Source organism: Mastigoproctus giganteus, chromosome 14 (assembly GCF_048544385.1).
Source record: "Mastigoproctus giganteus isolate SK-2022 chromosome 14, ASM4854438v1, whole genome shotgun sequence".
Lineage (NCBI taxonomy): Eukaryota > Metazoa > Arthropoda > Arachnida > Uropygi > Thelyphonidae > Mastigoproctus > Mastigoproctus giganteus.
The window spans coordinates 65,909,565-65,928,435 of NC_143588.1; the positions used below are offsets into that span (position 1 = coordinate 65,909,565).

At 36.8% G+C, this 18,871-nt stretch overlaps 1 protein-coding gene across 1 annotated transcript in view; it reads left to right on the plus strand.

Moving 5' to 3' along the window:
* LOC150075187 (serine hydroxymethyltransferase, mitochondrial-like) overlaps nt 1-18,871 on the plus strand; it is a 140,339-nt gene that overhangs the window by 19,368 nt on the left and 102,100 nt on the right. Inside the window, exon 2 of the mRNA XM_090389091.1 lies at nt 7,581-7,769. Within this exon, the coding sequence (XP_090245217.1) occupies nt 7,581-7,769 (189 nt within the window). The remainder of the gene's footprint in view (nt 1-7,580; nt 7,770-18,871) is intronic.

Here is an 18,871-nt window from a genome sequence, read left to right on the forward strand (position 1 = left end):
GTAGAGTATAAGTTGTATAGGTTTTACTTATTTTTTAGCCATTGCTGACCCACTGCCGGGCAAAGGCCTCTCCCAAACTTCCATCTTTTTCAATCTCACGCCGTGGTTGGCCAGTTTCCTCCTTCAGGGTTTTACAGGCACCATTAAATTGTAAAATGTTTTAGCTCTTAATTCGTGGAATTAAAGCCTTTAGCTATTAAAAGCTAAAGAGATTAATGATTAATCCTTTTAACTCTTAAATCGTGTCTTCTACAGCATCAGCTTTATTGCCTAAAGGCCAGAGGTGCGAACAGTGCGTATCCGTGTCTCTCAAAATCAGTTCATTTTATGGAAATTTTCTTCCTTATACAGAAACTATTTTCAATGTAATGGCCAAGGGGGAAATCAAAAAAGTTCACTACATAGAACATTTCCCTATATGGAAGTTCGTTAAAGAGTGGTCTGACTGTATTTATATTCAAAATAAAATTATATACAAAGAGTTCAAAATGAAATAGAATACAAAAAACACAATGCTTAAACAATTTCAATTAATATACTAAACAATAACTATAAATTTAATCATATGCAGACAATAATGTAGGTATATCATGCTTATTGTCTAAGTTTACAAATGATAGAAAGGTTGTCGGGGGGGGGATAACGACAGTAATAGCAGTAAAAGGTAAAGTGCAGCCATTATCAACCCACTGCAGGATGGAAGCCTTCTCAACAATTCATGCTGAGGGAAAATGGACCATAATCTGCCATGCTGGTCCAGTGCGGGTTGGCAGATTGACTGTATTTAGTAGTCAGGGACTTGAACCCCGCTCTACTCAAGGAGCGTGTGCTACTGCACTCCCACTCCTGACCACTCAGCTACGGAGCCAGCTACATAGTAATAGCAGTATGCTACTGCAACAAGATCTAGAAAAATTAGGCAGATGGGCTAAGAAAGGGCAATTGAAGTTTAACATTGACAAATGCAAAATAATGCATATGAGATCCCAGAGTAACATGTCAACTGTGTGGTACCACACCCAGGATAGAGAAATAATGAAAGATCTGGGGTAACTGTACAGTCAGATATGAAATTTTCTGAGCAGTGCTGCTACGACAGCTCATGGGGTTTTGTCAATGATATGCAGGAATTTTGCTAATAGAGATAAGCAGGTGATTATCCCATTGCATAAGGCAAGAGCTAGGCCACACAGTTGACGGATTACATATAGGCCTGGAGGCCTCATTTTAGGAAGAATGTAGAGCTTCTTTGAAAGGGTACAGAGAAAGGTAACAAGATTGGTGGGGGGAACAAAGCGGTTCTCTTACCAAGAAAGGCTTCTGCAGTCACAGCATAGATTGGTGAGGGGGATAATATTGTCTGACCAATGTGATTGGATAGTAACATAGGAGTGGAATGCAAAAAATAATTTTGATATCATATACTTGGATTCCAGGAAAGTTTTTGATACTGCTGTTGCACATAAAAGACTGCTGTACAGATTGGAGCAGTGTGGCATTAAGGGCAAGTTGCTTCTCTGGATAAAGGTATGGTTGAGTGGAAGAAGACAGAGAATGATTATTAATGGACATTGTGCTTTGTGGACTAATGTTTTTAGTGGAGTCCACTGGGTTCACTGCTTTACCCATTGTTGTTTTCTATGTTTATTAATGATATTGATGAAGGTATCAGACATGATGTCTAAGTTTGCAGATAATGCAAAGTTTTGCAGTTTGGTTAATGACAGTAATCAGAGTAAGGTACTGCAATGTGATCTAGAAAAAGTAGGTAGATGGGCCGTGAAATGGCAGCTGAGGTTTAACAATGAAAAATGCAAGGTACTACTTATGGGTAGCAGTAATCCCACATTAACATGCCAACTGTGTTGGTAGTGGAGAAAATGAAAAAAAACTGGGAATAATTGTGCAGTCAGATATGAAATTTTCTGACAGTGCAGACAGGCTGCTAGGGCAGCTTGTGGGGTCTTGTCAACGATATAGAGGAACTTTGTTAGCAATGATAAGGGGGTAGTTGTCCCATTGTACACGGCAGTAGTAAGGTTGTAGATATGCTGGAATGGGTGCAGAGAAGGCAATGAGATTAATGATGGGAATAAAAGGGTGGTCTTACCAAGAAAGGCTTCAGTTCTGCAAATTGCGGTATCTGGAGACTACGCTTCTGCATTGTGATGTGATTGAGGTGTTAAAGGCTTTAAATGTTATTGAGCAAGCAAATGCTGATGGCATTCTTCCTCTTGCTCAGACTATACCTATGAGGAGGCAGATTCAAATTGAGGAAGGATGATTGCAGGATAGATGTGTGGAAGTTTGCCTTCAGCCAGTAGGTGGTTGGTTGTTGAAACAAACTTCCATCTATGGTTATGGAAGTGGATAGTTTTTAAAAAAATTTTAACGTTTTTTAAAAAATTTATTTATTATATTAGGCGGTGCTGACTAGCTTTCCTGGCAACCCTGCCACCTATTTACATTGCTATACATATACAAAGGGTACTAGGAAAGTTTTGCAATACAGCTTTGTTTATTTAATTTTTTCAAAGTAATTTCCTCTACATTCAATACACCTCTCCATCCTCCGAAACCAATCTTTAAACCAATTCTGCCAAGTTTCACTAGGGAGTAAAGCAGACTCGTTGTCCCAAGCCCATAGAAGGTCCTCATCACTGGAAAACCGCCTCCCTTTTAGCTTCATTTTCACATGCGGGAACAGTGCAGAGTCGCAGGGAGCAAGGTCTGGACTGTAGGGAAGGTGCTCGAGAAGTTTCAGTCCTGTCGTGGTCAAATATTCGGTGCAGGCTTTGGCGCGGTGAGCTGCAGCATTATCGTGATGGAGGTACCAGGTGTCCATTCTTGACTTTGGCCGCAGGTTCTTCATAGATCCAATGACTTTAGGCAGGCATTGTTCAGTATACCACTTAGCTGTGACTGTCTTCTGCGTGTCCAAAACGACACGTTCCACAATTCCACTCGATTTGAAAAATACAGCTATCATTTTCTTCTTTACAGATCGGGATTTTCTGACAATTACGGGTGTGTCGTCATCATCAAAGACCCAAACTTTGTTTTGAGCCTTGGTCGGCAGATCGTAATAGTACAGCCAAGTCTCGTCACCTGTCACGATGTTGTTCAGATACCGAGATTGTCCCTTATCAAACTTTTTTAACATCTCCCGGCACCAAGTCACACGTCGTGTCATCTGCTCTTCAGTCAGTTGATGCGGCACCCAGAGAGAACAAAGTTTCTTCACGTGCAAATGATCTTGCAGAATCGAACGAATTGCTGGTGCATTTAGGCCCAAAGTATCCTCTATCTGTTGGTAGGTCACTCACCTGTTTTCGTCAAGCATTTTCCTCACAGCAGTAACGTTTTCCTCCGTAACTGACGTTCGTGGCCTTCCCGGCCTCTCCGACTCCTCCAGAGTGAAATTTCCCCTTTGGAATTCTCTATACCACCTGAATATCGTTGTACGATGTGGACAATCATCATCTAGTGCAAGAGTCATTTCTTCTAAGCACTGGTCTATGGTTAAACCACGCATGAAATTATACCGCAAAACTGTCCTTATCTCATTTCGTGACCACGATGCCATCGCAAGCACTTTACACTCTCACTACCAATGAATAACTGAGCCCATCGACTTGGCGCGGCGGCTACTATGCACGTATGAACATGTCTCAACATGCAGCAACAAGCAGTTTCCTGTGATTCATTGTTGCGTCATATTGCAAAACTTTCCTAGTACCCTTTGTACAACCACTGAACAATGTTGATGTACAGTTATCTTAGATTCTCTTTTAGTGGGTCAGTATGTTTTCAATGTAATGTCCATGTTAAAGTGCAATACCATGAAACTATCTGACACTATAAAATCCTAACTTAAGCTTGTGATGATCTCCAATGATTCGATTAATACTTGTAGGTCCACCATGTAACTCAAAATAATGAGTAGAAGTCCAATCCAGGAAGTATAAGTCTAAACCAGGAATTGTAGTCATAATGCCGACCGGGCTAGCCGAGTGGGTAAAGTACCTGCCCGGCAACCCAAAGGTCGCGGGTTCGATTCCCGCCTCGGGCTTGGATCAAAGTACTGCAAAAACCTTGGGAGGTGCAATATGGCCACAGAAGCCGATGCGCCAACAACTACCAAATCAAAAAAAAAAAAAAAAAATGTAGTCATAATGAAGAAGTCAACTTTTTATCAAACATGAACAGTTCCAAATCTCAAGAGTAATATCTCAATCAGTCTTCACATACAGCTCTGGAACCACAATAAGGCCACAGCAGGAGCATCCATCCAGCACAGGTCATCCATCGAGGAAGCAACCACAATGCTATCCAAAAAGTGTTAGCAGCCTTCTCAACAACTGCTCTGAATTATCTGATACTACATGCTGTAACTGATGTTGATATCGTTATATCTCAGGTCTCCGCAGCTGAAGGACTGCTGTGTGCAGGCACTGTGATTCTGATTGGTAGTATAATATCTCAACCCTTCACAGGTGGACAAGGAGGCGGGTAGTTTGAATAAATTCAAGAAAGAACCAGACAAATTATTGGAGGCAATGGACAGATATTGTGGGAAGGGATTTTTTTTTTTGGTTTTTTTTTTGGCTGATGCTCTATAACCTTGCTGTCTTGCATCATTTGCAACTACTAATACATTGCTTAAATTACCTCAGTTTTGCAGCAATAAATCATATATAAATATTAAACAGATAAAAATGATAATTATATTTAATAAGAAAAACATGTTTGCTTAATAGGTAATGCCTTTCTTGTAACCAGTATTACTTTGGTGAATGCTGGGCAGTAGTGTGTGCACTCTGTATAATATTTCAGACTGGTAAGCCTTTTCTTTGCAAAACTAGCACAGTCTACCTCCAGGGTCAAGAACATTCCAATAGTGTTTGATGAGAACAATTCTATCAAGGTTCTTTATTCTGAGCCTAGTGGTGATTGGGTGGCAGAGGACAATTTTAGTGAGACTTGGAATCTCTATCCTTTCTGTGAAGAGCTTTAACAGGATGGGTGTTTGGTTTGATTATGGTTAGTTGCTAGGGGATCAAATTCAGGTTAATGCAAGGAATACTTGTAGAGCTGGTAAATGGCATCCCCATGTAGCAGTTTAGCTACCTCAGAATTCACTATTCCACAGAATCTCCTGAGATTAACAATGTAAGTAGAGGCCCTAAAAGGCAGGCATGTAGGGCAATTGGGGATACACATCTCACCACATAGTGCATTATGAGGTTGGAACATAATACCCCAGTTAGCTGTTGTCTAACATGACAGTGCCCCAGAGGTCTTCTTTTTCGTGTTTGCAAGGTAAGGGACAAAAGTGAGTTTGTCCCATACCATACAATACCTACAGTCTTGTGTTGTTGCACTCTAAAAAAGAAACCCATTTAGGGTGGCACTAATGGCTATCGCTAATGCTGTATTTTCGTACTGAAAGATGTTTGTGCAATCTTGTTCAGGTTAAGGGTGAGACCACTATTGTTAAGATATGAGGCTGTCATCAAGTTATTTAGAAGCATCCTTAGAAATCAGCTGATATTTAGATTGTTGCCATAAGGAATGATAATCTTGATCCCTTTTGCATCCAAATTAACTTAAGATTATCATTCCTTATGGCAACAATCTAAATATCAGCTGATTCATCACATACAGTTACAGAAATGGGTTGATGGCAGCAGCAAAAAGAAAAGCAGAAAGATACCCTGAGGGATTCCTCTGTTCAGAATGAAGGTTAGAACTGTCATATCTTGAGATACTTGTTTGCCTATTGCTTAGAAACCTTCAGTTGTGGCAAGGAGAATGATCCTGATCAAATTGACAATCATGCAATATTTTTATAATGGGCTTTCATAAAGAGTCTGTCTAAGGCAGATGCAGAATCCAACGAAATTACATCCATTTGACTTCCACTGTTCAGTAAGCACTGTATTTAGCCAAATGTCTCAAGAAGGTTATAATTGTTTCAGTGTCATACTTTGGTTTGGCATAATTTAGGGTTTTGTAAAATGTACAAGTACTACTGTTGGGCCGAGATTAATCTTATGCATGTTAATGAAACTATGACACTAAAAGAAAGTTCCTTATTACTTGCTGTTTTTATATAAACTATTAGAAGAAACATTTCTTAGTGACTAGTTAACTTTCATTGTATGCTTTGTGTTCAAGTTGATCCTTTTTACAACAGTGTAGTCTTGATTCTTAATGGCGTTATTTTTAATTGTGGTAGCATTCTTGATTGTTTCATGTGCAATATTTGTTTATATATTCTTTACTTTGTAAAAGAATAAGAGAAGTTTACCTCAATATGATGCATAGAACATTTCCCGTATGATACTCTCTAGAAATTAAAACGAAAACAATAAAAAAATCAAATCTTTCATTACAGTAAGAGATAATTAAAAATCAAATGAACAATTAAAAATCAATTTAACGAAATTAAAAATTAAGTAAAAAATTAATTTAATGAAAAAAATTGCAAAAAGATTTTTCTTCCTGAAGCTGACAATGCTTTTCAACCGTATGCCATGAATGTATTTCACAGGAATGAAAATTACCGTGGGGGTGAGCATGGAACTTAAATAGGGATTATTTGTCTTCGCGCATCCATGTAAAGGACCACGAGTCGGAGATTAGATATGGCCAGTGAACATTAACAGAATTCTCATGTAATTTAATTTCGACGGTTTCTTCAATTAAGTCTCGTATAATTACATTGAACACTAAGTATTTTGACCTCATTAAATAAAAAAAGTGTTTTTCATTAACGGCATGAAAGGCTAATTCTGACATGGCTGAACAAGAAGAATGAACTGAAGGCCGTGTGTTGATTAACACGAAAATTTACAGGAAACCATGTAGAACTCTGATAAGATGAGTCGCAATCACTGCAAGAAATGTATACTAGGTCATTTATTTGTGTTGCAAACGAGGAAAGGACTGAGCGATTGTTCAGTATAGTGTGTAATTTCCGTATTACACATTATAATTAAAATTGTAGCCAGGCCAATATGGAAATTACACACTATACTTAACATTCGCTCAGTCCTTTCCTTGTTTTCAACACAAATAAATGACCCAGAATACAACATTTCTTGCAGTGATTGCAAGAAATGCAACTCATTGATTGCAATGAGAAATACAACTCAGTGATTGCAACTCATCTTATCAGGGTTCTACGCAGTTTCCTCTGAATTTTCGTGTTAATCAACACACGGCCTCAGTTTTTAAGTTCCATGCTCACCACTATTTTAGTAATTTTTATTCCTGTGATCACGACATACAGTCAAAACATTGTCAGCTTCGGGAAGGAAAATCGTTTTGCAATTTTCTTGCTTAAATTAATTTTTTACTTAATTTTTAATTATTGTTAATTATTTCTTACTGTAGTATAAGATTTTAGATTTTTTTAAAAATTGTTTTCATTTTAATTTCTGGAGAGTATCATACAGAAGTGTTCTACGTACCATATTGAGGTAAACTTCTCTTATTCTTTTACAAATATTTATTGATATCAATGTAGAATGTATTGAGCATTAAAACTCTGGTTCATATTATATATTCTTTAGGTTAATTTCCAAGGATTAGATGGCAGACTCAGCTTTTTCTTGTCAAAAACCAAGTTATCTTCTCGTAGCTGCCATCACTTAACAAGCACTTTAAATGAACCGCTCTCAGAGGATGATCCAGAACTGTGGGGTCTTATTCAACAAGAAAAGCATAGACAAGTGTCAGGATTGGAACTTATTGCATCTGAAGTAAGAAATTTGTCTTGCAACAATAATGCTCTATAATTTGTGTACAAAAATTATAATTGTTAATCTGATTTCTCTTTCATTCATGAAAAATACTACAGGGTTATTCCACATGTTATTAACTATTGAGTATTGCCATTTATCACAGAATTTTCAAAAATTTAATTTGATAGATAGTTTTCAAGAACAGTTAATAAATTATTGATTTTTTACAGAATTTTGCAGTCTAGCTGAACAAAGCAACTTCTTTCAAAACTGCCTGTGATGAATGGTTTTTTCGAGATGGATCTGCCACCTTCATCAAGATGAAGCTGTTTGAAATTGAGACCTCTAATAGCCAGGAAAAACATTTCATTGATTTCTGAGTTTACAACTTAACTCGCACAGTAATGGTCAGCTCTGTCTACCACTCCCATATTTTTTACATATTCACAATAGCAATTGGCATTTCAATCTGTATGATTTCCCCTCTCTTTACCTTTTTTGTGGTAACCACAGTTTGGGTATTGTAGAAAGCATAAGTAAGAGTTTTTTTTGGCTTTCCATGCTAGCACTTGAACTATATCCTCCTTTTGGAAACAGACAACTCTGTTTTTCAGTTTTCTTTCTCGTCTTGATCTCTTATAGTAAACTTTCCTCTTTCCCCGTACCATTGCCCTTAGGTGTATATTCAGTTTATGTAGTTCTGCTAGTTGAATACTAATGTAAAATCGGCCAATGAACAGATAAAATCCACCATCCTCAACACTTTGAAAAAGTTTTTGGATGAGATGAAGCCACACCAGCATTGGTTAACAGGTTGTCATCAGTTTTTTCATCACTGCTACAAGATATATCGTTGGGATCAAAAATAACATAATCCTCACTATCGGATAAAACTAAATCAAATTTTGAATGAAAGTTCTAACAATTTCGTCATCAGAAAGGCCTTTTTTGAGATGTTGGTGCCATGACTAAACACTTTGTTTCTGGCAGAGAGTAAATGTACAGTGAACACTAAAAACAAAGAAAAACTACAGCCACTGGCCGTTAACAACTGAATGTAAATATTCAATTAGTTTGTGAAAGTGTTTAGGTGAAGTATAAATAGAAGGCAGTTCAATAATTATACTGGAAGAGTGCGAAAACAAGCTATAAAATTGGAAAAACAGAAAGGTGCAGCTGACAGGACATTGGATCAGAAGGGAAATTTTGTGATGGTGCATGAGAGGAAACATTGGACTGCAAAGGGTTAATTTTACTCAGTTTTATTTATTTTTATATAGCATGCAAAAATTATATTTTTGTTTAGGCTTATTTTTTGGCATATAGTACGGAAAGGTTTGGCACCGCTGTCCTAAGAATGTGTGAATTTCGTAGTGCCCACATCTTTTTTGTTCATAAATAAATAATTTAAACATGTTTTTGAACCAGAAAAATAAAATTAGTTGAAACAAGTGGGCTGCCATTAATTTGTCTGGTGTTGTATGTATTATTCATCATTGCTTATCATGTTTAAATTTGCTGTAATCTGCAGGGAAATGCAATTTGAACAGTCTCAAAAACAATGAACATTGTAAAAACAAGTTTATAGAATACCAACAACTGTAAAAACCGACATATGCAGCCTTTATGCACATTGTATGAATGCTACTTTTGGTTTATACAACATTAGTATTGCATTAATATTAGTTAACATGCTCTCCTTGCCCATATTAATTAATCTGATTGCTCTGTTTTGAATAGAGTCTAGGAGTTCTGATTCTTAAGATCCCGCCAAAAATGTGGTAATAGATTTCATAATAGAGTGAATTTGTGATTGGTATAGTGTTTGCAGCTATTCAGAAGAAAAGTAATATCAAGAGGAAAAGAGAAAGCTTAATTTTGATGCTCGGAAGCAACATTTTCAATATGCTTATGCTAAAAACATTTCAAGTAAAATTCACTTCCAGCAGAAGTCAACAAGTTTGTTCCAGCTCTGTGTGCCACTTGTGAAACTTAAATTAGTTGCCAAGATTAAAGTAAAAATATGGTTACTTAAAAAAGAAAAAACTTGTAGTCATACTGAAAAATGTTTAAAAAAAAACCAAAAAAAACATTGAAAATTAGGAGTCTATTTTAATGCAAGCATTGAAATAGTTTTGAAAAAATAATGCTGATCTGCTTTGTTTTTGCTTCTGAGACAACAGAACCAGAGACCAGTTGCAATCTCCGTGTTAAAGTTATTTGATTAAAAATGATTTTAGTAACTGTAGGTCATCTTGTGGATAAGCATAGTCCTTTCTAAAGAGTAAGCCCAAATAAGTAAGTCACTGAGGGGACGGTAGTGTCCTCTGACAATGAAGATAATTAATTGATTGATGTGTATAAGGCCTTCAGTGGTTTGAGCAAGCTCAGTGCTGATGGGATTCTTCCTCATGCTCAGATTACGAACCTGAGGGGGCATAAATTCAAATTGAAGAAAGAGTTGTAGAATAGATGTGTGGAAATTTGCCTTTAGCCAGCGAGAGGTTGATTGCTGGAGCAAACTTCCATCTGTTGTTGTGTAAGTTGACAGCTTAAATAAATGGCAGAACTAGACAAACATTTGGAGTGAAGGGATGGGTGAACTGGGAAGGATTTTTTTTTTTTTTTTTTTAGCTGATGCTGTATAAGCTTGCTTTCTTGCATCATATGCCTCTATTAATGCTAATGTAATGCAGAGTAGCATTATTTTCTCAAAAAACTTTAAAATGTCATTAAAAATTGGTAATATAAAAAATGTAATGGTTTCAAATTGGCCCAATTATTATAGGGCCAACTTGAATAGCATACTAGAACAGCTTGTGTAGTTTTTGGCAACTAGAAATACTTGTCTGACAACTGGATACCTGCCACATCATCCCAAATCAGCATGTCATTTGAATGGCATGTTTCACTTTGCATGCCAATTAACTTCTTCAACTGCATCTGGAAATTTTTAATTTCAATTTGGGTTTAATACTATTATAAATAGTGACACCACTATGGATTTAATACTGCCTTCAAAGAATGAATATATTCTTTGAAGGCAGCATTAAATCTCTGAATGAAAGGTATTAAATTTTCACCCTGCTTAAGCAAATTTTCAATGGTCTCAAACTTCTTAATTTACAACCAGCAAAATTTCATGCAATCAAGTGCATAGCATGTAAAATTTTGCCATTTTAATCTACATTACTGAATGTTTCTTAACATTCAGTAATGCAGATTAAAAAGCCAAACTAAACTGAATAAATACTAAAATTCACATTAACATTACTCTAATAGAAATTAATTTTTAAGGCATTTGTGGTGTCAGCAGAGTTATAAGAGTCCAGCACTTTGTTTTGGTTTCAAAAACTTTTTATTTGACAACTTTTTCATTGCTTTTACAAATTTTAATTAACTGAATGATATGCAATTATTTTATGTAGCAAAAAAAAATTTATTACAAAGATCACAATATTATTTGAAAAATGAACGTTCTGTACAATGAAAATAGAGTATCTCTCTCTCTCTCTCTAGGTAACTCTGATTTTTCACACTATAACAATCTAAGTTAAATCTTGTTGGATATAGAGTTCTTATTAGTATTAAGTAGTGGTAAATGATGTAAGAAAGATGCAAAAGATGCTTTGAAGGCATCAAAGGCTGATGTTGTTGGGATATCAGAGACATTGTATCATACAGATATAAGGAATACAAAATTGGAATTTGGGGAGTACAATGTGTACTGAAATAATTGACAGGATAGAAGGGGAGGAGGGGTGATGCTGTTAGTTAAGAAACACTTAAGATCTAAGGAAGTGCATCCTTGGAAGCACTTTGTTTTGGTTTCAAAAACTTTTTATTTGACAACTTTTTCATTGCTTTTACAAATTTTAATTAACTGAATGATATGCAATTATTTTATGTAGCAAAAAAAAATTTATTACAAAGATCACAATATTATTTGAAAAATGAACGTTCTGTACAATGAAAATAGAGTATCTCTCTCTCTCTCTCTAGGTAACTCTGATTTTTCACACTATAACAATCTAAGTTAAATCTTGTTGGATATAGAGTTCTTATTAGTATTAAGTAGTGGTAAATGATGTAAGAAAGATGCAAAAGATGCTTTGAAGGCATCAAAGGCTGATGTTGTTGGGATATCAGAGACATTGTATCATACAGATATAAGGAATACAAAATTGGAATTTGGGGAGTACAATGTGTACTGAAATAATTGACAGGATAGAAGGGGAGGAGGGGTGATGCTGTTAGTTAAGAAACACTTAAGATCTAAGGAAGTGCATCCTTGGAAGCACTTTGTTTTGGTTTCAAAAACTTTTTATTTGACAACTTTTTCATTGCTTTTACAAATTTTAATTAACTGAATGATATGCAATTATTTTATGTAGCAAAAAAAAATTTATTACAAAGATCACAATATTATTTGAAAAATGAACGTTCTGTACAATGAAAATAGAGTATCTCTCTCTCTCTCTCTAGGTAACTCTGATTTTTCACACTATAACAATCTAAGTTAAATCTTGTTGGATATAGAGTTCTTATTAGTATTAAGTAGTGGTAAATGATGTAAGAAAGATGCAAAAGATGCTTTGAAGGCATCAAAGGCTGATGTTGTTGGGATATCAGAGACATTGTATCATACAGATATAAGGAATACAAAATTGGAATTTGGGGAGTACAATGTGTACTGAAATAATTGACAGGATAGAAGGGGAGGAGGGGTGATGCTGTTAGTTAAGAAACACTTAAGATCTAAGGAAGTGCATCCAGTTGATATGGGTGGACAGTGCAGTGTTGAGTCAGTTTGGTGTGACATAAGCACTGGGAGAACCAAGTTGAGAGTAGAAGCTTGTTATAGGCCTAATAACTCTGATGAGTACACAAACAACTGTACAGAGAAATAGAGTGGGTCAATAGCTTGATTGTTTTATAATGGGGGATTTTAACTTCCCACATATAGACTGGAACTTGTGGGTTGGTCACTCACACACTAGCAAGACTTTTGTGGATTTATTGGATTATTGTTTTCTACAGCAGCATGTTCAAGAGGCAACCAGAGGGAGTAATACTCTTGATCTGATTATCAGCAGTGATTGCAGAATCTGAAGATAAAGGAACCAAGGAAAGATGTAACTATCATCAGGGGTAAAGGGAAGGGTTTTTGCTTTTGTAAAGGTGACTACAATGGTCTTAGAGATTTTTTTTTAAATTCTGTACTGCGGGACCAATTGATGATCTTACCAACAGCAAATTCTAAATGGGAAGCATGCGAGGAATTAATCTTGGAAGCTACTAGGCTTTTTATACCACCTAAGAAATACTGTTCACAGTTTAAGCCTAAATGGGTGTCAGGTGACCTAATGAGACTTGTGGCAGAGAAGAAAAATGCATGGGATGCATATAAATTATCGGGAGACACAGATGCCTATGGTAGATATAAGATGATATGTAATCAAGTCACAAAGGATGTCAGACAGGCAAAGGCACATTACAGGAATTCTTTGGCAAAAGATGCAAAGATAAACAGGAAAGACTTCTTTACTGATGTGAACTCTAGAAGGAAGGGGGATGAATCAGATTGGTCCACTTGACATTGACGGATTGATTGTTGATGAAACTGCTCAGGTAGCTGACAAACTGAATGAGTATTTTGCATCTGTATTCATACATGAAGAAGTATGTGTGGAAATGGAGGCCAGAAGCTTATCAAACTCTGGCAGGGTGCTAAATGATTTTGTAATAAATGAGTGCAAAGTGGAAGAGAAATTGTTGAAATTGAACCTAAGAAAGGCACCTGGGGTGAATGGAATCTATCCAGTTATATTAAAGGAGACAGCAAAGGAAGTAAGCAAAGCCTTAGCCAAAATTATGAAAGCATCCTTGGACTTGGGGGAAGTTCCCATGGACTGAAGATGTCTCCATTCACAAAGGGAGATCAAAGGGTGACACATATAATTACAGATCTGTTAGTTTTAACTTCTGTCCCAGAGGAAATATTGGAGTCAATGGTTAAAGAAGCAATTCAGGATCATCTAGACAAGATTGCAGTTACAATTCAGACACAGCATGGGTTTGTTAATGGGGAAGTCTTGTCTGTCAAATTTGATTGGATATTATGGTCACAAAGGAACTGGATGCAAAAAATAATTTTGATATCATATACTTCGATTTTAGAAAGCTTTTGATACTTTTCCACATGGAAGACTACTTTACAAATTGGAGCAGTATGGCATTAAGGGCAAGTTGCTACAATGGATAAAAGGATTGTTGAGTGGTAGACGACGTGATAGAGTGGTAATCAATGGACACTGCTCTTCATGGAGTAATGTTATTAGTAGAATCTCCAAGAGTTTAGTGTTGGGTTCATTGTTGCTTTCTGTGTTTATAAATGATATTGAAGGTGTATCAGGGATAATGTATAAGTTTGCAGACGATACGAAGGTTGGCAGGGTTGTTAATGACAGTAATGATAGTACGCTACTGCAACAGGATCTGGAAAAGCTGAGCAGATGGGTTGAGAGGTGGCAACTGAAGTTTAACATTGACAAATGTAAATTACTGCATATGGGTAGCAGTTTGCCCCAGAGTAATGTACCAACTAGGTGGTATTACACTCAGGGTGGTGGAGAATGAAAAGGACTTGGGGGTAATTGTCCAGTCAGATATGAAGTTTTCTGAGCAGTGCAGACAGGCTGCAAGAGTAGCTCATGGTGTCTTGTCAATGATATACAAGAATTTTGGTAGCAGGGATAAGGAGGTGATTGTCCCCTTGTGTAAGGCAATGGTCAAGCCACACCTTGGGTACTATAGGCCTGGAGGCCTCATTTTAGGAAGGATGTAGAGATGCCGGAACAAGTACAGAGAAGGGTAACGAGGTTGGTGAATGGAACAAAGGGTTGCTGTTACTAAGAGAGGCTTTAGTTCTGCAAATTGCAGCATCTGGAGAATAGGCACCTGCAAGGTGATCTAATTGAGGTGTAATAAGGTCTTGAATGGTTTGGTTTGAGCAATCTCAACATTGATGGAATTATAATTCTTGCTTAGGTTACTCCCCTGAGGGGACATAAATTCAAATTGAGGAAAGACAATTATAGATTAGTTGTGCAGAAATTTGCCTTTAGCCAGCGGGTGGTTGATAGTTGGAACAAACTTCCACCAGTTGTAGTGGAGGTCAACACAACAACTTATTTAAGTTCAAGGCAGAACTAGACAAACATTGTTGAGGATAAACATAAAAAAGGCACCTGGGGTGGATGGGATCTATCCAGTTATATTAAAGAAGGCAGCAAAGGAAGTAAGCAAACCCCTAGCCATAATTATGAGAGCTTCTTTGGACTCAGGGGAGGTACCCATAGACTGGAGATGTGCAAATGTAACCCCAATTCACAAAGGAGGATCAAAGGCTGACACAAGTAATTATAGACCTGTTAGTTTAACTTCTGTTCCAGGTAAATTAATGGAGGCACTGGTTAAAGAAGCACTGCAGGATCATCTAAACAAGAATTCAGTTATAGCTCAGACGCAGCATGGTTTTGTTAAGGGCAGGTCTTGCCTGACCAATTTGATTGGATACTATGATGTAGTAACAAAAGAACTGGATGCAGGGAATAACTTTGATATTATATATTTGGATCTTAGAAAGGCTTTTGATACTGTTACACGTGGAAGACTGCTGCACAAATTGGAGCAGTGTGGCATTGGAGGCAAATGGCTGCTATGGATAAGGGGATGGTTGAGTGGCAGAAGACAGAGAGTGGTAATCAATGGACACTGCTCAACGTGGACTAATGTTATTAGTGGAGTTCCTCAGGGTTCAGTGTTGGGTCCGTTGTTGTTTTCGGTGTTTATGAATGATATTGATGATGGGATATCAAGGTTAATGTCTAAGTTTGCAGATGATACAAAGGTTGGCAGGGTTGTTAAGGACACCACTGACGCTATGCTGCTGCAACAGGATCTGGAAAGGTTGAACATATGGGCTGAGAGGTGGCAAATGAAGTTTAACATTGACAAATGTAAAGTACTACATATGGGAAACAGTAACCCCAGAGGAACGTATCAACTCTGCGGTACTACACTGACAGTGGTGGAGAATGAAAAGGACCTGGGGGTAATTGTGCAGGCAGATATGAAGTTCTCTGAGCAGTGCAGACGAGCTGCAAGAGTAGCTCATGGTGTCTTGTCAATGATATACAGGAATTTTTCTAGCAGGGATAAGGAGGTGATTATTCCCTTGTATAAGGCAATGGTTAGGCCACATCTTGAGTACTGTATACAGGTCTGGAGGCCTCATTTCAAGAAGGATGTAGAGCTGCTGGAACGGGTACAGAGAAGGGCAACAAGATTAGCGAATGGAACAAAGGGTTGCTCTTACGAAGAAAGGCTTAAGTTTTGCAAATTACAGAGTCTGGAGACTAGGCACCGGCGAGGTGATCTGATAGAGGTGTATAAGGCTTTGAATGGTTTGAGCATGCTCAATGCCAATGGGATTCTTCATCTTGCTCAGAATAATCAGCTCAGAGGGCATAAATTCAAATTGAGGAAGGACGGATGTCGGATAGATGTGCGGAAATTTGCCTTTGGCCAGCGGGTGGTTGGTTGGTGGAACTGACTTCCATCACTTGTTGTAGTTGATAGCCTAAACAAATTTAAGGCTGAACTGGGCAGGTATTTCGAGCGAACGGAGGGGTGAAATGGGAGTGGTGTGTGTGTTTTTTTTTTTTTTTTGGCTGATGCTGAATAAGCTTGCTTTCTTGCATCATATGCCTCTACTAATGCTAATGCTAACATTTGGAGTGAATGGATGGGTGAAATGGGAAGGTTTTTTTTATCCACTCTTCCTTTTGGCTACAATGAAAAATTATCATTGTGGCCTGCACTTGTAGGTAGAAGGAATCTGTTTTGTAGAGATGGTATTCATTTGAACAAAGGTGCTGTAAGGGTTTTTGTCAGTGTCATTGAGGATACCTTAAGGGTTCAGGGAAATTGATAGTTTAGTTAGAGGGGAGGGGGGTTAATGTAGACACGTTAATGCTTGCACAATCCAAGATGTTTTGAGAGCGGCAATGTTTTAAATGTGTGGCAACATAAAGCTAGGAAAATAATTTTAAAGGATGTGTCAGAGTGTAAACTATAAAAGAATATTTAGTCTTAACCGTGTCTCCGGTAAAGTTGTTAATAAAACTGGTGAATTTGAACTCCTGGTTAGTACAACTAATGCTAACATAATAGCTAATAGAAACATGGTGTCATCTGGAAATTGGGGATAAGTTTCATTGTTGGTATGTACAATATATTTAGGGAGGATAGTGAAGATAGAAGGGGTGGTAGGGTCATGCTTCTTATCAAAAGTGGCCTAGGTGTGAAAGGAGCTTATTCTGAGTCAAAAGTAATGGCTGTCAGCACAGAATCTGTATACTGTGAATTAGTTAGAAGCAAAAGTATAATGAGAGTGGGAGTAATCTACAGACCAGAAGATTATGAAGAGTATGATGAGAGTCTGTGCATGCAGATTGACTGGTCAAGCAAGACTGAATTGTCTTATAGGCAATTTCAATTTGTCCCTAATTGATTGGAATAAGTGGATGAGAAACTCACCATGGGGATCAAAATTTTTAAATAAAATAGACAATCACTATTTGTAATAGCATGCTAGAATTAAGAATACCTTATCATTACCTTATACCTTATTCTGTACCTTATCATTATGAATCAGATGACATCACAGGGCTTACAGCACAGGAACCATTGCTGGTAGTGATCATTCAGTCATCAGTTGGATGATGAAAGAAAAGACTATGCAGTAGTTAAAGGTAAAGGCACAGATTTTAATTTCAGAAAAGGGGATTGACAGTTTAAGACACTATATGGCATCTCTGAATTGGGCAGATTGCAAAGGGAGGATGAATATATCAGAATTATGGAATACCTGTAGAGCAATAATCACAGAAATTACAAATGCATATACCGAAGCTTACAACTGCTACAAGTTGATCTGTAATACTACCACCGAAAAGGCTGGGGCAGCCAAGGCTGAATATGAGAAAAGGCAAAGAATGGGGATAAGGTGTTTTTCATGAATGTGAATACAAATAAGAAGAAAACAAATCAAATCAGATCATTGTGTACAGAGTGTGTGGGGAGTCTTAAGTAATCAAGTTGATGTTGTTGATGAATTGAATAAGTACTTTGTATCTATCTTTACTGCTAAAAGACCCTTCTTGGCGAGGAGAGGCTGTGTGATTGAGGCTGAAAAGCTTGAAATTAGTGATATTGAAATTTCAGATTTTTTATTAGAAAAACTTTCTAGCCTAAAGCAATTAAGACTCCTAGAGCTGATTCCTTTGCATTGGAGAAGTGCCAGTGTATTGCCAGTCTTATCTCATCTTCCTTCATGGATTAGGTGATCCACCTGTTCCGATCTCGAAAGGTCTGCCCATCTTTACTTTGGTCTTCCTCTGTCTCTTTTTCCTTTTGCTCTATATGTATAAGCTAATTTAGGGAATCTATTATCTTCCATTTTTTCTACATGTTCTTTCCATCTTTGTCTATATTCTATAATTTTTCCATTAATTGAGTAAATCTTTAATTCCTTTCTAATATTTACGTTTGGTATTTAATCTAATTTTGTATATCCTTTAACATATCTTAAAAATTTCATTTGTGCAGCTTGTATTCTATTAATGTCTCTTTGTTTCGGTATCCATGTTTCAGAACCATAAAGAAGTGTTGGTTTTGCTATTACTTTGTAAAATTTCAATTGTGTTTTTTCCTTGTTTTCTTAGTCAGAGTTTTTTTTATTGTTCCACATATATTTTGAAATTTTGCCAATTTCTGGTTCATATCTTCTTCGACATCATATGTAATATCACATCCTAGATGTTTTACTTGTTCAAATATTTTATTGTCTATAACTATTTTTGTTCTCACCATATTTTTCCCTTTAAAAGCCATTGTTCTAGTTTTCATCGTTGATATTTTAACTTTATATTCTTCTGTTATTTGGTTTAATTTAAATACTGCTCTTTGTAAATTACCTTCACTATCTTGAATAATTACTTGATCATCTGCAAATAACAGTGTATTAATCCTATTTTTTGTATTTAAATATATGC